The sequence below is a fragment of the Periplaneta americana genome, chromosome 14, assembly GCF_040183065.1.
Source record: "Periplaneta americana isolate PAMFEO1 chromosome 14, P.americana_PAMFEO1_priV1, whole genome shotgun sequence".
NCBI lineage: Eukaryota > Metazoa > Arthropoda > Insecta > Blattodea > Blattidae > Periplaneta > Periplaneta americana.
The window spans coordinates 83,338,003-83,361,359 of NC_091130.1; the positions used below are offsets into that span (position 1 = coordinate 83,338,003).

The window sequence follows — 23,357 nt, forward strand, 5'->3', positions numbered from 1 at the left end:
CAATAGCTGTCTACTGAGAACTTGTTGAAAACATACAATTTCAATATTATGTGACTTAAGAGAATTCTTCTTTCATGTACAAGAAATTGCGAATATTTTGTGTCTTCCCGTGCCTAAAAATATATGTAAAAATCGGTTCCCTCCCCCCCTCACCCGGTGTTCGAGCTCCTTCACTCGAGTGGTGTCCCTCCCCCCTACCCCCACTATGGACGGCCCTGTACAAAGGTGTGTGGTTACATTGTTTACTTTATCCTATTCAGTCTGGTGAAATTGCCTACTCATTTTCTTAGACTGATCATCCTTAATCCTTATCTCAAGCAGAAACTTAAATCTTTCCCATGTCAGCCCTTGGAACTGAAGTAGGCCTATTATAGTACCTCACTCACAGCATAAATAAGTGTCAAATACAAAAATAAATAGTTTTATTTGTAGCATGTATTAATAAGTACATATTTTTCATTCAATTAATACTTGATAAAGACATAGGGTATTGAAATTAGATGACAGTTAACAATAATAATAATATTATATAGTGACTTGTTTCAGTCCTTATCATGGCTTAGTGTTCATTATTGGTACTAACAGTCGTCTTGTTAAAACCCCATAGGAAGAAAGTCCGCCATAGTATGGTACTACGGTATCTCGCAGGCCGACCTTCGAAGGGTAATTGTTTCCTCCGTAACGCTTCAACAAGACGTAAATCCTAGGCCTGCTCTGATCTTGAGGTCTCCTGTTAAACATCCAGCTTACAAAACCCGCCACAGATGAAAACATATCAGGAACATTTATTTCAATGGGAAGAAATGGTATAATTTCAATGAAATCTCCCAGGGTTAGTAAACGTGGACTATCTGTAATTATTGTTTTGTTGGCGTTTATTAACTCTGTGCTATTAGATTTCATTAATTCTCCGCTAGATAGCACTGCAGACTTCTCATTTATTTCATCTCCAAGTGCTTCTGTGTTGACTACGTAGTATAAATTTTCCTGGCTAGATGGCAGCAGGGTGATAATATGGTCCCTGAAAGAGAAATGACATTGGTCTTGGTATATTTCATATCAAATAAGCAAGGCACTAATCATTCTAACGTAATCTGATATACCGTTACCTGACCTGGTGGTAACTAGATGTATAAGTTACGGTGAACGCAAACAAATGGACATTTCACACGTATGTACAAATAGGCCTTTTAGGGGTCCTTAACCTTTTTATAGCGACATGCCAAGTCATTGGGTCTCGAACTTTGTCACCTGTTAATAGGAAACGCATTTTATTTAGGCATATAATCCTCTTCTAAAAACCAGAGAGTATACAAACACTTCGTGTGTCGCCGTATCGGCCTTTCATTAAAAAATATCTTAAAGAAAGGTGCACATGTAATTTATAAATTGAACAACAATTCAACTCATAATTCTAATACAATCTTCATCTTACGATGTTTTGGTGACGTATACACGTCCGTTGATGTGACATATTAATGAATTTAATGAAAGGGTAATTCCAAGCCTTTGGCGTGAGACGAACTCGATAGCTCAGTGGTAGAGCGCCTGACCGGAGAACGGGAAATCGCAGGTTCGATTCCCGCTCGAGGTTGTGAAATTTTTCTTTCATACCATGGCATGATTGTGACTATAATAGTATTTAAATTCATTCATCATAATTCTAATGAAAATATGAATACTAGTTCTGGAGATAGGTGACGCTATGATGATGTTAATGATTGTTATTAAATTTTGTGTGACTAAATCGGATATTGACGTCAACGAAATGATTAGAATGGAATTCTTCTTCAGAAAATTTAATTTGAATTTAATTTCCGATAAATGAGTACATGAATACCGATAAATAAATAAATGGTAAATTTAAAGATATGATGGAAAGTTATATCATTGATGACGTCACAAGGTAGTTATAATAGTTATATACCGCCATGTTTTTTTAAATTCACTATTTGGTTATATATTAATAGAGTTAATGCGATTAAACTAAGTGTATATAATGTTTAGTACTCACATTCTGTTTTATTCATCATTCACTTCGACTACTGTATTCAAGTAGTATAAGCTTTTGAACTTAATTTCTGCTTGCCGTATCCTGGTTACACTTTGGCGATGTCTTGTAAGAAACACATACAGTAACTATGCTAAAGTTAGTTTCACTACTAGGTATTTCTAAAGTCATTCCATGAAGCCAACAATATATGAGAACGATGTTTCCAAAACTAAAAATTTACACTCTTCAAACCAAGTATTTTTTGACGATCTTTTGCGAGTTTTAATTTTCAATTGTTTTTCACAATGCACACAATTCTTTGGTTCTTCTGATGGAAGTACGTTATATTCTCTACAAAACTGAACCTTTTCCCAACACTTTCTAGTCACGATATAATGTCTACCCACGTTAAAGTCTGTCATATATTTTCCTCGCCTTGCACTATTGTACTAGCACTGGCTTCCATTCTCGAAGTAATGTCTGCTACTAACAGTATTATGAATAAGTACGAATTTATAACCTGTCAACCTATTTAGTACTACGTATACCGCCATCTATTGTTTTGTTTTTAGTCTATTATCATAGAAATAGTCGTTGTAATTCTACCTATAGGTGATTTTGACGGTTGATTTGTAACTTGTCCTCTTGACTTAATGGCTAAGGTGTTAGACAAAAATGTGAAAATGAGATGTAAAGGTTCTTGGATCGTATCCCAACTTAGGCAATGGTGAGTAAATAAATGGTAAAAATGTAATGTAATGTACCGTATGTGATAAATATAATTAGAGTGTAAGCTATGTAAAGACGAACGAGAGAGAAGAGAAAGATAGAACGAAAGGGAAGAAAGTAAGTAGAGAGAGAGAGCGAGAGAGAGAGAAATTTTAATTAAATACTCATATTTCGGTAGTAGTGACGTCATGAATGACATACATTTTCATCGTCTCTTTAAAATTACCAAATAAATGAATAGAGTGAGTACATACATGCATACATGGCCACCGGCGTAGCTCAGTCAGCTAAGGCGCTTGCCTGCCGATCCGAAGTTGCGTTCGGGCGCGAATTCGATTCCCGCTTGGGTTTTTTTCCGAGGTTTTCCCCAACCATAAGACAAATATCTATGGCGAATCCTCGGCCTCATCTCGCCAAATATGATCTCGCTATCACCAATCTCATCGACGCTAAATAACCTTGTAGTTGATACAGCGTCGTTAAATAACCAAGTAAAATAAATAAATATATTCTACATACATACACACAAGTAAATAAATGAATGCATGAGTAAATAAGTAACTGAATGAATGAATGAATGCTTTATATCTTTCATTTTTACATCGATTCTGTGATTCTTATTTATAGAGTGAAAAGGTACACAGATTAATCAGAAGATAAGTTTATTGCAGATAACTTCGGCTCCTCTCTGGCATCCCAACAAATCACCTCACCTCACCTCACCTCACCTCACCTCACCTCACCTCACCTCACCTCATCTCGAGTGTAGCTTAGACCACCTGATATGGCGCACCCTGAACAACGACTCTAATTGGTCTACACAACTGGCTTATGACGAACAGTCACGTTTCTGCCATTAGAAAATAAAATATTATTATTATTTATTATTATTATTATTATTATTATTATTATTATATTATTTCTCTAAGACCTCTGGAAAGGATGTGACGCTGTAGTCACAGTCGCCTCTACACGGCTGTGCTGTAGCACACAAAAGTCTATATTGGAGCGGGAGAGCTCGCCGGAAAGGTACGTCGGAATGACGTAGGTCTGCTATAGGTAGAGGATAGTCCGCGCAGCTGTCTGGTGTAGTGTGTATTATCAGTAGCTATTTCACTTTGTCTGTATACGGTAAAAATAATGAGGAATCTAAAAGACAGAAAAGTGATCATCTGGCAAATTCTTTCAATATTACATGCGAAAATGTTTATTTTTTCACAGCAGCTGGCGTCAATACTCAGTGCCTTTTCTCTCACAAAAATTTGAAATAAAGAGGAAAACATAATATAATGCGTCATTACTAGTCCACACATACAGATACGATGGTTTTGTTGAAGATCGCAGTAAAAAGGTTCAGGAGTTGAAAGTTGCATTATTACATGAGGTAGGGTACGTTAGAATTTATTAATCTTCAACAATTTAAATATCTCTCTTCAGGGAAAAGGCCAGCTCATTGTTGATACCTTGAATAAATTACGGGATTTCAGTCGAAATTTACACTTTCGTGAGTCAGTTTCGGGAAGGTATTTAATATGGCTCACTTTCGAACGATAGAAACTGCTCATGATGAAGTCATGTTAAACGATTATGTGCAAATATTAATTGAAATTCAAAATGAATTGAATTCTAGGTTCCAAGATATTGTCTTAATTGGAAAGAAGTTTAAATCTATCATAATAAATTCCTTCAACACCAGATGAAACAGTGTCATACGATTTAAGTGTACTTAAATGCAACAGGCTCATGTCAGTAGATTTACTAGCATGTGAAGGAACTCCTGCGGGACAAAATTCTGGCACACCGGCGACGCTGATATAACCTCGGCAGTTGCGAGCGTCGTTAAATAAAACATAACATTTAACGATTTACAGCTTGAACTTATTGATCTTCAATGTGACCTAAGGGCTAGCCTGGTTGAGTTTTACAAGACTAAACCTCAGCAATAATATCCACGACTACACAGGCTGGTTGTGAAAATGATTGCTATGTTTGACTCAACATTTATATTTGTGAGCAACTGTTTTCTATAAACAACTTTAATAAAGGCAGGCATCGAATATATGTAACTGATGTTTCATTACGATCAGTACTGTTTCTTTCAGCTGCCAACAGCATAAAACCCCGTTTTGATATACTGATAAATAAAAATGTAACAAAATGATATTATATATTTAAGTAGCTATAGAATTTCTATTATATCTCTAAAATAAATATTTCTTTATTAATTTTATTAATAATAGTCCAAGATAGTTTTTAAACACTGAAGGGGAATTCATTTCATGAACACTCGTACTAGTAGGCCTACTTTCTTTTGTGTACATTTTGTACGAGATCACCCTTTCTTCCAGTCCACCCTTATATTGTATAGAGCGCAGCCAATATCTGTATTCCGCTCGCAAGCTCTGAGCCGACTAGGAGAGCGCAAACCTTGTGCAGGCCTGGTCTATATTATGTGCAGGCACAGTCATTTAGTTGTTCGTGGTACTACACTATGGTACTACTGCTCACTTTGCGATTCCATTTAAATACATGGCTATTCATTTTTTATGTACGAAAGTAAAGATATTATGGTTTATGGAGGCTGTAGAAGGGTGATAGAATATAGATAGAATTATTTAATTTCGGATTAGGAAATATAACTGCTTAATTTGGTAATCTTTTTACCATGTTGCACGAAAATTGAATTGGATTTCATGCAATACTACTTTGTTAATCTTTTTCAGAAAGACAACTGATAATAATTCGTCTGCAGGTTTGTAACAGCATTCTTGGACACACATAAGAATAACTTGGAGCATAGTAAGTTTATGCAACGGGTGACGAACAAGCTACTAGCAGAAATGAAAAGTGATAGAAGGTTCATCGAATCCTTTTAATTGCGTGAAACGTATAAAATAATGTTTAAATATTGTTCGTGATTATTATTGTGACTACGGTTAGAATTGTGGGATATTTGAGCTATGCAGTAAAATTACGATATTTTCATTTGCCTTTGCACTCATCACATTAATATTTAATAAGATGGAGCCTTCACGAGGTCTAGTCTTGAGACAATAATGCAATAAATTATAGTAAAAAAAAATTCACACATCAATATGATTCCAATGGATTTCAAATTATAATGAATAATAATGATATGCCATTACAAAAAAATGCATTCATTTGGAAAGTAATACCACTGTTAAGTACTTTAGAATAAGAATGTGTTGTCCACACCTGTGGGGTAACGGTCAGCGCGTCTGACCGCGAAACCAGGTGGCCCGGGTTCTATTCCCAGTCGGGGCAAGTTACCTGGTTGAGGTTTTTTTCCGGGCTTTTCCCTCAACCCAATATGAGCAAATGCTGGGTAACTTTCGGTGTTGGACCCCGTACTCATTTCACCGGCATTATCACCTTCACCTCATTCAGACTCTAAATAACCTGAGATGTTGATACAGCGTCGTAAAATAACCTACTAAAATAATAAAAGAATAAGAATGTGTTCAATTAACTATTTCTGTTTTTATATATCCCGCATTTATTAATTACCCCCATTTCTATACTAATAACAGTGAATTCATTATGACGTCACATTCGTTTCCATTTTATATGTTAAGGCATCTGGCTGGATTCGAAAGTACCTTGTTTTAAGAAGATACAACACACATTCGAGAATAAAAAAAATATTTTTCATATTTCTTATATTAATTTAATATGAACACATAGTTTTATGTCTGTGAAATTCTATCTATAAAATTGACCAAGTTATACATTAAAATGCCTTGCCATTCCAGCACAATACTTGCGAGCAATATGAAATTTTATGCTCATTTTATGAAAACTACATTTTTCAAAACCGTTTAAGTCAAATATTCTACATTTTTTAGATAATTGTAAGAAATTTCATGTAGTCCTTTTTCTTACTAAGGTTAACAAACTATGTATGTATGTATGTATGTATTCACACTGCAAATGGGTATATACCCGGTGGCAGTGGCAACTAATTACACTCAATAATGACAACTAATAATATGCACAATTAATAAAAATACAATTAATAATAATAATAATAATAATAATAATAATAATAATAATAATAATAATAACAGGGAGCATTCTAATTTAAATGAAGCACGATCACTTAAAATAACATTTAAAGTACATCTAATTTGTATCTTAACCCTAAGTTCGTACTGAAACCCACGAGTATGATATGTTCATAACTGCACAAGTACCTTTCAGCACTACACTCATTTCGCTGACAACTCACTCACTGCACTGGAACTACGACACATTTCAGTGATTCTATCTTGATTTCACTAACACTGTAGCTAAATGTTTAACAGAAGTTAAAGAAGTAAATGAAAGATGTCTTACAAATTTAAATATATGAAGAAAAACATTTTTTCCTCTTGTAGTGCAGATAGGCTACTGTAAGCGTTGAGACAGAGCTGTTAACATGAATAACCTAATAGTTTATACAGTATCATTAAATAACAAAAAAAAAATTAACATTCGTCAGGAGAGGCAGGTCGTTCTTACTGAGCTACATATATAGACACATTAGTAACTCCTGAAACCTGAATAATTATGGCAATAATGATGTTATTATGAAATGGTGATGATGTAATAATTTCACAATTTTTTTACTAAATCTAATCTTTATATGAAGTTAATACCACTGTATACCGGTAGGTATGCGATTAAATACGTTATTTAATATAGCTGAAGCCTGTGTTACCAATTTGCAACTCTGCAAGACAGCTACCAATATATAATTTATTGATTTATGAATAAGACTTTCTATCATCTATGCCAGTAATGTCATCTCGTTCTATTACGTGCTGTTCTTCAGTTTCGTTCGAGCAACAGCACGGGTTCAAACCTTACCCATTCTGTTACCCTTATCTCACCTGCATTCTTATGCTAGGGGAGTACAAATTTAATACAGTGCATCACTCGGCCTCATGCTAAAAGTTAAGAGCATTGAAGTCATCACAATTTCCTCAATTAGGTACTTCAAGTTTTACTTTTTATTTTTAATAATAAAATAAAATCTGTTCCAGAAATAATATCAATGTTTGACAGTACATATGTATAAGTGTAAACATTTATTTCTTTCATGAGACTCGACAAATCGAATCTAAGGAGTCTACTGATAGACAATCATTTATGTTCAGTTTTAAAGATTGCATCTGCTAACATAACATTTCCTGATATAGAGCAGCGTTTCTCAAACTTATTCAGCCCCTGGACCAGTCAAATGCCCGAAATAATTCTACGAACCACTAACTTATATGAGGCTAATTTTTTTTTTGGACATATTTTACCATTATAACATATAACTCTAAAAGCATGTTTTGAATTCCCACGGAAACACAGTTATGAAATTGGAAGTTAACTATTAAAACTGAATTATATATTTAAAATACTCTTAATATTTATTAACCAAAATGAATAATAAACAACGGAAAAGAATTAAAAGAAATAAAGGATAATAATATAATGTTATTAGGGAACGGATTTATATGGACTAAAAATATATGAAATATGTAAATATATATGTAGTTATTTTTACCAAAATATGGAATTAAATATGGATTTTTACCAAAATATGGAATTAAATATGGACTTAAAATTATAAAAAAATGACTATGTACGTTAAATATTGGTACATTTTAATCAAACTAAACAAAAAATATAATGGACGTACCTTATCTTCCAATGTAGTTTCAACAAAACACAATTTTTATTGTCTGTTACCATAACAATAGGTTACAAACATTTCTTTCAAGTGCTGAAAAGTGAATCTTCTTCTATTGTCTCTGAGGATAGATTTATACTGACTAAAAGAGCGTTCGACGTCACAAGAAGTAACTGGTACATAATTCAATTTCACAATGTCTGCTGGGGATAAGTCCAAGTTAATCTTCACTGTTGATTCACCACTCATCACAGCAACAACCTTTTGTAGTTCTTCATATCCAGGGTTTTTTGAAAGTACAGTGTCCACCTTAGCTCTTACTGCATCTGCAACTTTACCTCTACCACGATTCAGTTGTTCCACAGTACTATTTATAATTTCAAAACTTTCAGATAGTGAAAGGTGCCTATTTTGGAGACTTTTGAGCGTTTTTATGATGCATGAAAATGTATGCTGAATGTGAGCTAAGTCATTCTTCACACTTATGTCACAGGTAACTGTTTTCGCAGTATCAATTGAGACTGCATCTTCAGAGTCCAATGCAAGGAGAACATTGTTAATAGAGTCTATATGTTCGGCATAATATTCAACTGCTTCTAGCCATGTACCCCATCTAGTTAAAATTGGCTTTGGTGGCAATGGAATTTCAGGGTACATTTCTTTCAACACGTTAACTCTACTGGGAGCTTTGAGAAATACTTTTTTCACTGATGAAATCAACAAATCTACTTTAGGGAAATTGTCTCTGACCACTTCTGCCACACGATGAAATGCATGCGCCATACAAGTAAAATGAGTCAATTTAGGATATACAACAGATAATGCTTGTCCAGCTTTGACCATATAAGGGGCAGCATCGCTAATAAAGAATAACACATTATCGTACATAATACCCTTTGGCCACAGGATACCCATAGCTTCGTTGAACAGTTTAACTATAGTTTTGTTATTGCACTTTTCTAGAACATCACAATGTAAAAGAATTCGTTCAGAATATTGTTCACTTAACAAACCGATAACTACATTACCAACAAGTCTACCTTCTTTGTCGGGAGTCTCATCAATGGAAACCCAAATTGAACTATCTTTAATTTCATCTCTTATCTTCTGTATTGTCTCATCGTAGATGGATGGAGCATACGTCTTCCTAAGTGTTGACTCATCCGGGATTGTATGTTGAGTATATTTTTCAAGGAATTCCCTGAAGACCTTATTCTTTAGTTTGTAGAGAGGAATATCAGCAGAGATGAGAGAACGGCACAGGTCGATGTTAAACTCAGATCTTACATTCGATGTTGTTGGTTGTGTTAAAAACAATTGTCTCTGCTTGGAATTTAGTTGTTTGTTGGCCTGATGTTTACTAGTTGTAATGTGTTGTTGCACCAGGAACTTTTGTGTAGATGATACTGCACACTGACACAAATTACAAAATAATATTTTGTTGTCAGTTGATAAACCATCTTCTTTAAATTCTGAAATGTAACTTGTTAGTTTTGATTTTAAATTGACTGAATGACGTACTTTTGGCATATTTACCGTCTTTATAGTATGATTTACAAAACTGAACCTATGTGTACTCTGACTGGCATTTAACTGTTGAGCTGCACAACTGAAGTCTGTTAAAAATTTTAAATTAAATTAATACAGTTTTGTAACTTACTTTCCCATTGTTGATAGGACTGCTAATTTTCAAATAACTCTGATGTTAAAGGGATCACTGAACATGTGTTTAAATCTCTATTGTTGAAATGTATTTTTAAAAGTTAATGGAATTTTGTTTTGTTTTATTGTTAAACCTAATATAATATGGACTGTTTTATATGAAATATGGAAAATATATGGAAATTAACGAAAATATGTACTAAACTCTAAAATATGGAAAAATATGGAAAATAAAAGTAGGATTTTTCAACCCTACACATTGTGAAACATAAAGATAATGCAAAATATAAATTATATTAGCTTTATAAGTAAATATGTATTTACATATAAATCCTTTCCCTGGTTATTACTCACTCCTAATGAGATGGTTGAGCTTGTCTCTCCTTGCAGGTAGACCTACTATTACTGCTAATGCTACTATTACCACTGACGCAGGTAGATCTACTATTACTACTATGCTACAGTTACCACTGCTGCTACTATTACTACTGATGTAGGTAGGCCTAATATTACTACTAATGCTACTATTACTACTGATGCAGGTAGGCCTACTATTACTACAAATGCTAATGTTACTACTGATGCTACTATTACTACTAATTCAGGGAGGCCTACTATTACTACTGACGCAGGTAGGCCTACTATTACAACTATTGCTACTATTACTACTGATGCAGGTAGGCCTACTATTACTACTGATACTACTATTACTACTGACGCAGGTAGGCCTATTATTACTACTGATACTACTATTACTACTGACGCAGGTAGGCCTACTATTACTACTGGCGAAGGTAGGCCCACTATTACTACTGACGCAGGTAGGCATACTAATACTACAGACGCAGGTAGGCCTACTAATATTACTGACGCAGGTAGGCCTACTATTACTACTACGAGTAATGCTACTATTATTACTGACGCAGGTAGGCCTACTATTGCTACTGATGTAGGTAGCCGTACTACTACTACTGACGCAGGTAGGCCTACTATTACTACTGGTGCTACTATTACTACTGACGCAGGTAGGCCTACTATTATTACTGACGCAAGTAGGCCTACTATTATTACTGACGCAAGTAGGCCTACTATTACTACTGACGCAAGTAGGCCTACTATTACTACTGACGCAGGTAGGCCTACTATTACTACTGATGCAGGTAGGCCTACTATCACTACTGATGCAAGTAGGCCTACTATTACTGCTAATTCTACTATTACTACTGACGCAGGTAGGCCTACTATTACTACTGACGCAAGTAGGCCTACTATTACTACTGAAGCAAGTAGTCCTACTATTACTACTGATGATACTAGTACTACTGATGTAGGTAGGCCTACTATCACTACTGATGCAGGTAGACCTACTATTACTACTGACGCAGGTAGGCCTACTATTACTGCTGACACAAGTAGGCCTACTATTACTACTGAAGCAAGTAGGCCTACTATTACTACTGATGATACTAGTACTACTGATGTAGGTAGGCCTACTATCACTACTGATGCAGGTAGGCCTACTATTACTACTAACGCAGGTAGGCCTACTATTACTACTGACGCAGGTAGGCCTACTATTACTACTGACGCAGGTAGGCCTACTATTACTACTGATGATACTATTACTACTGATGCAGGTAGGACTACTATTAATACTGATGCAGGTAGGCCTACTATTACTACTGATGCAGGTAGGCCTACTATTAATATTCATGCAGGTAGGCCTACTATTACTGCTGATGCGGGTAGGTCTACTATTACTACTGATGCAGATAGGCATACTATTACTACTGACGCAAGTAGGCCTACTATTAATATTAATGCAGGTAGGCCTACTATTACTACTGACGCAGGTAGGCCTACTATTAATACTGACACAAGTAGGACTACTATTAATTCTGATGCAGGTAGGCCTACTATTACTACTTACGCAGGTAGGCCTACTATTACTACTTACGCAGGTAGGCCTACTGTTAATACTGACGCAAGTAGGCCTACTATTACTACTGATGGTACTATTACTACTGATGCAGGTAGGCCTACTATTAATACTGACGCAGGTAGGCCTACTATCACTACTGATGCAGGTAGGCCTACTATTACTACTGACGCAGGTAGGCCTATTATTACTACTGACGCAATTGGGCCTACTATTACTATTGACGCAGGTAGGCCTAGTATTACTACTGACGCAAGTAGGCCTAGTATTACTACTGACGCAAGTAGGCCTACTATTACTACTGATCATATTATTACTACTGATGCAGGTAGGACTACTATTAATATTGACACAGGTAGGCCTACTATTACTACTGATGCAAGTAGGCGTACTATTAATACTGATGCAGGTAGGCCTACTATTACTATTGATGCAGGAAGGTCTACTATTACTACTGATAAAGGTAGGTCTACTATTACTACTGATGCAGATAGGCATACTATTACTACTGACGCAAGTAGGCCTACTATTAATACTAATGCAGGTAGGCCTACTATTACTACTTACGCAGGTAGGCCTACTATTAATTCTGATGCAGGTACGCCTACTATTACTACTTACGTAGGTAGGCCTACTATTATTACTGATGCTACTATTACTGTTGATGCAGGTAGGCCTACTATTAATACTAATGCAGGTAGGCCTACTATTACTACTGACGCAGGTAGGCCTACTATTAATACTGATGCAGTTAGGCCTACTATTACTACTGATGCAGGTAGGCCTACTATTACTACTGACGCAGGTAGGCCTACTATTACTACTGATGCTACTATTACTACTGACGCAGGTAGGCCTACTATTAATACTGACGTATGTAGGCCTACTATTACTACTGACGCAAGTAGGCCTACTATTAATACTGATGCAGGTAGACCTACTAATACTAATGTCCACTATTACTACTGACGCAGGTAGGCCTAATATTAATACTGACGCAGGTAGGCCTACTATTACTACTTACGCAGGTAGACCTACTATTATTACTGACGCAGATAGACCTACTATTACCACTGATGCAGGTAGGCCTACTATTAATACTGACACAGGTAGGCCTACTATTACTACTAATTATACTATATTAGCCACCGGCGTGGCTCAGTCGGTTAAGGCACTTGCCTGCCGGTCTGAAGTTGTGGTCGGGCGCGGGTTAGATCCCCGCTTGGGCTGATTACCTGGTTGGGTTTTTTCCGAGGTTTTCCCCAACCGTAAGGTGAATGCCAGGTAATCTATGGCGAATCCTCGGCCTCATCTTGCCAAATACCATCTTGGTATCACCAATCTCATCGACGCTAAATAACCTAGTAGTTGATACAGCGTCGTTAAATAACCAATTAAAATAAAATAAACTATTACTACTGATGCAAATAGGCCTACTATTACTACTGACGCAGGTAGGCCTACTATTACTTCTAATGCTACTATTACCTCTGACGCTGGTAGGCCTACTATTAACACTGACGCAAATAGACCTACTATTACTACCGATGCAGGTTGGCCTATTATTACTACTGATGCAAGTAGGCCGACTATTACTAATGACGCTGGTAGGCCTACTATTACTACTAATGCTATTATTACTACTGACGCAGGTAGGCCTACTATTGCTACTGATGCAGGTAGGCCTACTATTACTACTGACGCAGGTAGGCCTACTATTAATACTGACTCAGGTAGGGCTACTACTGCTACTAATGCAGGTAAGCCTACTATTACTACTGACAAAGGTAGGCCTACTATTAATACTGATGCAGTTAGGCCTACTATTACTACTGATGCAGGTAGGCCTACTATTAATACTGATGCAGGTAGGCCTACTATTAATACTGATGCAGGTAGGCCTACTATTACTACTGACACAGGTAGGCCTACTATTACTACTGACGCAGGCAGGCCTACAATTCTTACTGACGTAGGTAGGCCTAATATTACTACTGACGCAGGTAGGCCTACTATTACTACTGATGCAGGTAGGCCTTTTAATACTTATGCAGGTAGGCCTACTATTAATACTGATGCAGGTATTGGCCTACTGTTACTACTGATGCAGGTAGGTATACTATTACTACTGATGCAGATAGGCATACTATTACTACTGACGCAAATAGGCCTACTATTAATACTAATGCAGGTAGGCCTACTGTTACTACTGACGCAGGTAGGCCTACTATTAATACTGACGCAGGTAGGCCTACTATTAATTCTGATGCAGGTAGGCCTACTATTACTACTTACGCATGTAGGCCTACTATTACTACTGACGCTGATAAACCTACTATTACTACTGATGCAGGTAGGCCTACTATTAATAGTGATGCAGGTAGGCCTACTATTACTACTAATTCTACTATTACTACTGATGCAGGTAGGCCTACTATTACTACTGACGCAGGTAGGCCTACCATTACTACTAATGCTACTATTACTACTGACATAGGTAGGCCTACTATTGCTACTGATGCAGGTAGGCCTACTATAAATAGTTACTCAGGTAGGGCTGCTATTGCTAGTAATGCAGGTAGGCCTACTATTACTACTGACGCAGATAGGTCTACTATTATTACTGATGCAGGTAGGTCTACTATTACTACTGACGCAGGTAGGCCTACTATTATTACTGACGTAGGTAGGCCTACTATTACTACTTACCCAGGTAGGCCTACTTTTACTATTGATGCAGGTAGACCTACTATTAATACTGACGCAGGTAGGCCTACTATTACTGCTAATTCTACTATTAGTACTGATGCAGGTAGGCCTACTACTACTATTATCACTGACGCAGGTAGGCCTACTATTGCTACTGATGCAAGTAGGCCTACTGTTACTACTGACACAGGTATGCCTACTATTAATACTGACTCAGGTAGGGCCACTATTACTACTAATGCAGGTAGGCCTGCTATTACTACTGACACAGGTTGGCCTACTATTACTACTGATGCAGGTAGGCCTACTATTACTACTGTTGCAGGTTGGCCTGCTGTTACTACTGACGCAGGTAGGCCTACTATTAATACTGACGCAGGTAGGGCTACTATTAATACTGACGCAGGTAGGGCTACTATTACTACTGACGTAGGTAGGCCTACTATTAATACTGACGGAGCTGGGCCTATTGTTACTGCTGATGCTACTATTATCACTTATGTAACTGGTAGTACAGGTGCTACTATTCTAATGTTACTACTATAGTCAATACTGTTAACATTATTTCTACTATTGCTTCTGATACTGTTTTTTTTTTTAGAATTACTGATACTACTGATGTCACTTTATTACTAATAATATTCCTGCTTCATGCTGTTACTACTTCTACACACTGCCCTTTTTTTTTTCTTCGGAGGAGGAGGGCCCCATAGACAATCACCGCAGTCTTAGGCTTATGAGGTCCAATTAGGATTGCTCTTCAAGCTCATGAGTCAAATCATGTTGTCATCGTATTGATTAAGCCACGTTATCCAGTTCTGAATGGAGACAATTCCTCTGCTTGTCTGTGATGTTATTCTGTAGCCTCCTCAAACCAATGGCATCTGTTCGTAATTCATGACCTGAATCTGCTGCATCCTCAATCAGAGGAACATGCCTCTGTCGATTCCACGACTCACCAAGGCGCCATGTATCCGCGGGAGCTATATTGCCCCGATCACTCGCAGTCCGCTTATTAAAGGCCCTGCGGCTTCTCTGGATATGTGCAGATCCCGCGGACAGATGTCATATGTAGGCGAATTCTGCAACCACGTCCGCCATGTCCTCCTGATCAACCAGTAACTATTAGGATCAGGCCTGCAGAACCCGTAAGTAGGGGAAATATGACGTCAGTCTCACTCCTCTTTTATTGGGAATGATAGACTTCCGCGTAAAGTTGTTTACATTCTCGGCCCGTGCAAAAGTCCATCAGTGGCGGCATGTAATTTTCAAAAAGGATTGTAATAAATTCATTGTATTTATAATGCGTTATCTCGTGTCAAGGTTTACAATATATTATGCTAGGTTTCCTGTCGGTAGTTCCTTTGAAATTTCTTTGCACCTAGCCTGCTTTAGATTTTCGAAAACTTTCCTCCTATCATCACCTACGGAAACATAAATTTATAGCATTTAAGTAATGCACCTTGAAAGTCAGTATTAATTTCAATTCAAAATGAACACAGCGAGTGATGTCCTTAATTTAAAGGTATATAAATAATCAATATACAGTTTGTAATAATGAACTTACCAGAAAGTTTGTGCATTCCATAATGCTTAATATGGGCTTTGTTGAAATGTGGTTTAATATTGAAATGACGAGTAGAAATAAATTGGATGGGACATAGTAAACAACAAAATAATCATATTCCCATTTCCTTTGGAAGTAGTATTTCTTCACGGGTTTGGATTTTGCCATCTTCAAGTTCTCTTTAAACTACAGTACGCGTATTGTGTATTTATTTATTTATTTACTTACTTATTTGTTTATTTATTTATTTATTTATTTGGCTGGAGTGCGTTACAATGTTGAATGACAGCATTGACATCATGTTATACAGCTATCACTCACTTATCAACGTACAATTTATTTATCGTCCTATTACTAGTAAAACCAGTTAAGACCAGTAATGCAAGTTTTGTAAAAACAGGAATTAACACTTTATTAATGCACGAAAAATCATAATAAAGTCTTCAAATAAAGTAATTGGTTTGTTACCTGCATGCAACATTTCGGACTTATTTCGCTTTAGTATAATACAGAACACGGAAAGACAAGTCGGGGCGTACTTAGCTACACAAAAGTGGACTTAATGGGCTTTAATAGTAATAGAACGATATATACATAGGTAGACCTTCTTGCATTATATGCACACATACATTTTAAAATTTATTTTACATGTCTTTTAACTTATTTAATTCCCTCTTTCATTTTTTTCTTACTTACTAAAGGTATGTTTCTAAGGATTTTATTATTTGTTCATTTGTAATTTTTGATAGTATATTGTATACCTGCCGCCGCGAGAATGAATGTTGAAGTAACCGAGCGTGACTAGAACGCCATGACCGCACTGGTAGAAAAGGTGGGTGGGGTAAGAAGGGGTAGTAAGGCAGTCGCTCTGAGGAGCTACAGTTCTGCAGGTCCGATTAAGATGATTAATGAGATGATACTAGTGAAGACGAAATGTGTCCGAGGTGCAACACCGAAAGTTACCCAGCAATTCTGCTTGGAGTAGTTGAGGGAAAACCTCGGAAAAAATCGCAACCAGATAACTTGTCCCTACCAGGATTTGAACCTGTGCCCGCTCGTTTAACGGTCAGGAATGCTAACCGTTACTCCACAGCTTTTCTTACTACTGCACAGTAATGCTGCCACGAACATTGCTATGTTTAAGTTAATATTATAGCTTTCACTGTTTTTACTGCTCCGAATACTATTAAGATTAAAAAATGAGGCATTCTTAAAGAATTAAAAGTAGAATCAATTACAAAGTACGTAGAACAATACAGCTTGAACTGGAAAGAACATTTTATGTTAGAGGAGAAAAATTAGCTCCGGCGCCGGGGATCAAACCCGGGTCCCTGCTTCTACGTACCAAGCGCTCTAACCATTGACCTACGCCGAAATTCAATCCACAGCACCTTGCATAATGGCAGTTGACTTAATATAAAAATGTCAGTATACATGTCGAACTTGGAGTCAGGCCACACAGGGAAAAATACTGGAGGAGGGGGATTCGATCCGGTGCTCTGGACTGAACTTCGGCGTAGCTCAATGGTTAGAGCGCTTGGTATGAAGAGTCAAGGACCCGGGTTCGATCCCCGCCGTCGAATCGAATTTTTCTCCTCTAATATTAATAATTGTTACCATAACAGATGTATTCTGTAGGATCAAAAAATTAACCTTTACGTAGATGGAAAGAACATATTGCCAGGATGCTTTTAAACCGCTTGCCAAAACTGATCTTACGCTATGCTCCAAGAGACAGAAGGAACTTGGGAAGACCAAATAGACCTAAATGGTTAGACACCGTAACAGATTGGTAGGTCTAATACCTGAAATTGTTATGATTATGATGATTAAGATTACTAATTTATTACAATCGCTAATGTTAATATTTCTATTACTGTGTCTTGACATCATTCCTTGCTACTTTTGGTGATAATCATTATAGTAAAAGGTAAAGGTATCCCCGTAATTATTATTATTATTATTATTATTATTATTATTATTATTACTACTAGAATTACTTATCCTTTCGTTAACTGGCGATTTATCAAATTCTCGGATTCGTCCGTAACATAGAAATTATTAGAGCAGTCCCCACTTTCACCATGATATCTGACACTGAATTTCATTAAATCAACTACAAAAACCATTGACTTGCGAAAGGCGGTTTCTGCATTTAAATTGGTAACTCAAGTCACCTGTGAACAGCCAGCAGGGCTGGAACGCTGTGACTAGGCATGCCTCCGACCATGTACAACCAGTAGGGGGCTGCGTCCGTTCGCGGGAACAGCGTGCTCACCGCCAACACCAGCAGCATTGTCTGCAAGTTATTGAAATTTTCTTGTCATTGTGTTGTAAGTGAAGTGAATAGAGCTTCTGGTGCTATTATCTGCACTCATTCCTGGAAATTGTCTGCATTATATTGCAGTATAAATGATTTTCTTTTACTGCCCTTACATCTAAAAACTCTTGTAACTATTGTGCATATCCTGCTATAGGACGTGGGATCGATAAGCAAGGAAGCGTAGAATTGCTTTCCACTTTACAGGATCTCAGGGTGAGCGTTTTAAGTATAGTATAATCTTAGAATGTAGTCCTCCAAGATGATTCGAAAAGCTTGTGAAAAAGGAATTTTAGGTCAGTTGTAGAGTGAAGCGTAGCAGGTCAAAGGGAAAATAATATTGCTTAATTGTTTACGAGAGCAATACAGGCCTTCCGCAAATGAGCTTTCCAGTTTAGAATACATGTAACGTACGTTTAATAAAACTCAGATACATAAAGTTGGTACAGAAATAGAAAGAGAAACTCAAAAAGTTTAGTATCTTACCTCAAAGGTTCAATGTGAGATAATAGGTAGGCCTACACATTAAGGTGGAGTGGAAATATGAAGTTTATGTAATCAAAATGTAATACCAGGGAAAAGTTGTGGGGTGATAACATAAAGAACAATGCAAAATATAAATGACAATTTATTACATGTGCCGTCTATGCTTATCCTTATTTAACAAATATATTGGTTATACAATATTTTGTTACATAATATATATTTATTTGAACGTTTTCGGCTCTATGGAGCCATCATCAGAAACAAGTAAGCCCATATGTATGGTGTGAGTACACTATATGTTGCCGTACAAGTAAACTCAATTAATGTTAAAATTAAAAGGCATGTTTCTATTTCAAATCAATAATTGTAAGGCAGAAATTACAATATAAATACAAGGCGGCTCTATGGGCCGTGATAAAATGTTACAATTGCTGATGATAAAATTAACTAAAATGCTTTAAAATTATTAAGATCAGAATTAATAGTCCTCCAGTTTGATGGTTATGTAGCTTTCCATATTTGGTGGGAGCTGGGGCGACAGCTGTGGGGAAGAAAGTATCAAATGTAATATCTATACTCAAAAATTATTCAATGATGCTCGTTTCCAGAACAAAGTATATACATATCTCAATGCTATTAATGCCAAAATCTTAATAATTCACATGAATCTATTACAGAACATCTCGTGTAGAGATTATATGTACGTAAGCGCACGGAACAGTTGTTTATTAGTTAAAAGTTTGAACTATTGATTGTTAAAAGGGCAACTTTTTTACAAAATTAATAAGAGAAACGTAAATGACTGTATCTTAGATTGAGAACTGTATGAACTGTAACTTACTATGATGAGTGAGGATGTGTTCTTGAGTACAGTGAAGACAGAAAGCAACTGGTCGATGCGCTCCGTGTACAAAAATTACGTAAACTATGTCACAGCTGATGGTGGAAGGGGGGGGAGAATAGTGGTAGGTTGATAGCCCATCACGTGTACTGTGTGCGTTCAGATTAAATAACGGATTATATAAATTTGGAATGTGCTCATTTAAGAGAGGAATACCTAATTTTAATGCCCGGGCTATATGAAAATCTTCTGCTGCAGTGATATGCGCGCAATTATTTAAATGGAGAATTACACGTAATGTTTCATTGATATTGGTTAATTCGTGGCCATTCTCAATAAGGTGGGTCGCGAATTTTGATTTTCTCCTGTTGTATTTGAAATCTGCGACATGTTCATTAAATCTGGTTTTAAAATTCCTACGAGTTTGTCGTATGTATTTGTGAGGGCAATTTTTGCACTGTAACATATATATCCCCCTGTTCTGATGCTTGTCGATTACGTTAATTTTATTGGGTAAACTATTATTGAGTTTATTACTTGTTCGGAACGCTAGTTCAATGCCATGTTTTTTGAAAAGGTTATTAAGTTGGTTGGAAACTTTACCAAAGTATGTCATAGGGACTCGTTTTTTAGGTGTAGGGGGTTCAATGGCTGAAAGTGTGGTGTGTTGGTTGTGTAGCAACTTATTTTTCCGTTTTTGAAACAGCTTATTTATTTCTTGTTTATTAAAGCCATTAGATCTTGCTAATTCTGTGATATAAGTGAGCTCTTTGTTGAATCGTTTCTTACTTAAAGGCACCATTAACCCTCAACTACTATCCTTATTTTTTTTTACATAACTACTATCGTGGGGTCATAAGTGACCCGGTTGCAAAATATAATAAAATCACACTTTATATTTAATGTTTATTTTTTCAATTGAAAAAATGAAGAAGTCACACATATGGAGACACAATGTCACCAAATTTGTAACATCATTACTTTAATTCTACGAAAAAAAGTATGTGCAAATAAAAACATACAAATTCTATCTAAAATAATACACTGTGACATTATTTTAAAAATTTTCCTCTTTCTAGTGACCCTGCAGGAGTGATATGTCCACACTTATTTCAAAGAAACATAGTTCAATCATTGCATAGAAAAAAATACTTTGGTAATTCTCATATATAAAATTTAACAGGGGTGTACAAATGGTATTTTTTTTTCTGAAAAAATGTAATAACTATGTTTGTCCATGAAAAACATAAAACGAAACAAATAAGGAGAATTCGGCCGACACTGTGGATCGTGTCCCGACATAGCTCTGTTGAAAAGAGCGCTCATCGCGCAGATCTGAGTAGTCCCGAGTTCGACTCCCGGTGCCGGGACGAATTTTTCTCAAATTAGTCATAGCAGATGATTCGCTGTTCAGAATGACTCTTGCACATAGTTCGGTGACATACACTGCACACAGTCGGGTGTTTCTTGTCGCTGTTGCGTGGGCAAATGCAACATCGTCTCCGCTTTGGTGGACCCTCTTGGAAGTGTGGAAATAGTGGCACGCACCTTAAGGTGACCCAGTGTAAGTTCCATCTCGAGGTTCTTAATAAAATTGTGACGACTTTTTATAGTCTTTACCACTAGCTATTAGGATAATGTGACCACTCACGGTTGAAATATCCAACATAGCGTGCCAGATAGCTAAAGGCCATCTTCTACATCTTCGTCCAGTCCTATAAAGTGCACATTTCTGGCCGAGACCATCGACACCACTCTGTATTGCATTATAGAACATTATCATGTCAGGTTTTCCAGAGGAATGGATAGCACTGTCGTGGTGCATGGAAGACACCAAATACCAGCTTTAGATTTCTTTGGCACAAAAGACACTATTGTTTTGTCCTTGTGAATCCGAATTTCGTTGATCCAACTTCTCGTTTTTTGTTGGACAAAAATTGTGGTAGAACCCTTTTTTTTGTTTTTCCGCACTGTTCCAATATATAAATCAAGACGATTTTTCTTAGCTCATCCATTAGCTCCACTGATGTGAACGAGTTATACCCTGCAACATTTCTGTTAGTTCCTGAAATTGGTGACACCAAAGACAAGACAGATCTTGTTGGAACGAATAACTGCTGTGGGTTAGGACCACAAATTTTCCCCATATATACAAATGCATTGATCAGATAATGGGTCTTCGCATCACACAAACACATATAATTTTTAGGCCATACTTTTGTGGCTTTCCTTTTAAATACACTCTGAAAGAACACCTGCCACGGAAACCAACCAGAATCTCATCAACGGTGGTGTATTCTGAACTACAATAATTTTTGTTACAGTTGTTTATGAAACTATCGAAAACTTCTGAAATTGCAGCAAGCATATTTCCTTGTCTTTTCCTTTCTTCTCTAGTTTCAATATTATCAAATCTAAGAGCTGACAGAAGAAACAAATACCGCTCCTTGGTCATAGTAGCTCTGAATATATCTTCCTGTTCCATCTGTAGCGAAGAGTGAGCCTACATCCTCATGGTTTGATTTGAATATCCCTGCCACGAACACCAGACCAATAAATGCTTTCAATTCCAGCTCGTCTAGGTGTCTAGTGAATGTTGCAGTTTCACCGTAACTGGCAGACATTTCATCGATTTTCTTATTTGTATGATTGATAAATGTGCGAAGGATATCCTCTATTATGAAGAGAGTCAAAGCTTGAAGAGAAGTTCTTGGTTTGATATCACGCGCAGGATCTCTAAGACCAGGCAAATGAGTAATGATGTTGTGATTTCGAGTTCTTGATGCAGAAGGACAATTCTGTGACCACTTATATCTATTCATCCCCAAAAAAGCTACCAGCAGAATTATTATCAGTATAACCATCTGCATCACGTTCATGTTTATTTTCACTCTCAGAAATTTCTGTGCCAGTATTGTGATCGCTATGCTCACTTTCCTTATCACTTAGTCCGTCATCATCTTCATTTTCAGCTTCAGTTTCGTCACCAGCGATACTAGCATTGTCAATAAAGTCATTTATTTCATCAGATGCAACGAAATTCCCATTTATTATAACACCTTCACTCGACATACCGAAGAAAATAAAGTTACGCAACTACTATTGTGGGGTCACTGGTGACCCAAACACTCATTTACTTGTAAACCACTAACAATAAAAACCCCACGACTTGTCTTTTGTGAAATCTCACTGCGATGTGAGAATACATGGAGTGGCATGACTCAGAATGGCGCGCATGCGCAGAAACAGAAGAAAGAAAGTGGCGTGGGTCAAATATGACCCCACCATAGTAGTTGAGGGTTAATAGTCTATCAATGAGGTATTTGAATTTGCTGAGTTTGTGTGTCTCGGGGTGATTAGATTCTTTATTTATGGTATGATTTGTGGAGGTAGGTTTTCTAAAAATGTCAAAACTTATCTTGGAATTC

At 36.7% G+C, this 23,357-nt stretch overlaps 1 protein-coding gene across 1 annotated transcript in view; it reads right to left on the reverse strand.

Moving 5' to 3' along the window:
* Positions 1-405: 405 nt before the first annotated feature.
* The window catches only part of LOC138714003 (uncharacterized), a 30,746-nt gene continuing 7,794 nt past the window's right edge, over positions 406-23,357 (reverse strand). The window contains exons 2-3 of the mRNA XM_069846577.1: positions 18,460-18,581; positions 406-1,021 (exon numbers count right to left, since the gene is read on the reverse strand). Coding sequence (XP_069702678.1) covers positions 553-1,021; positions 18,460-18,581 — 591 coding nt within the window. The 3' untranslated portion in view covers positions 406-552. The remainder of the gene's footprint in view (positions 1,022-18,459; positions 18,582-23,357) is intronic.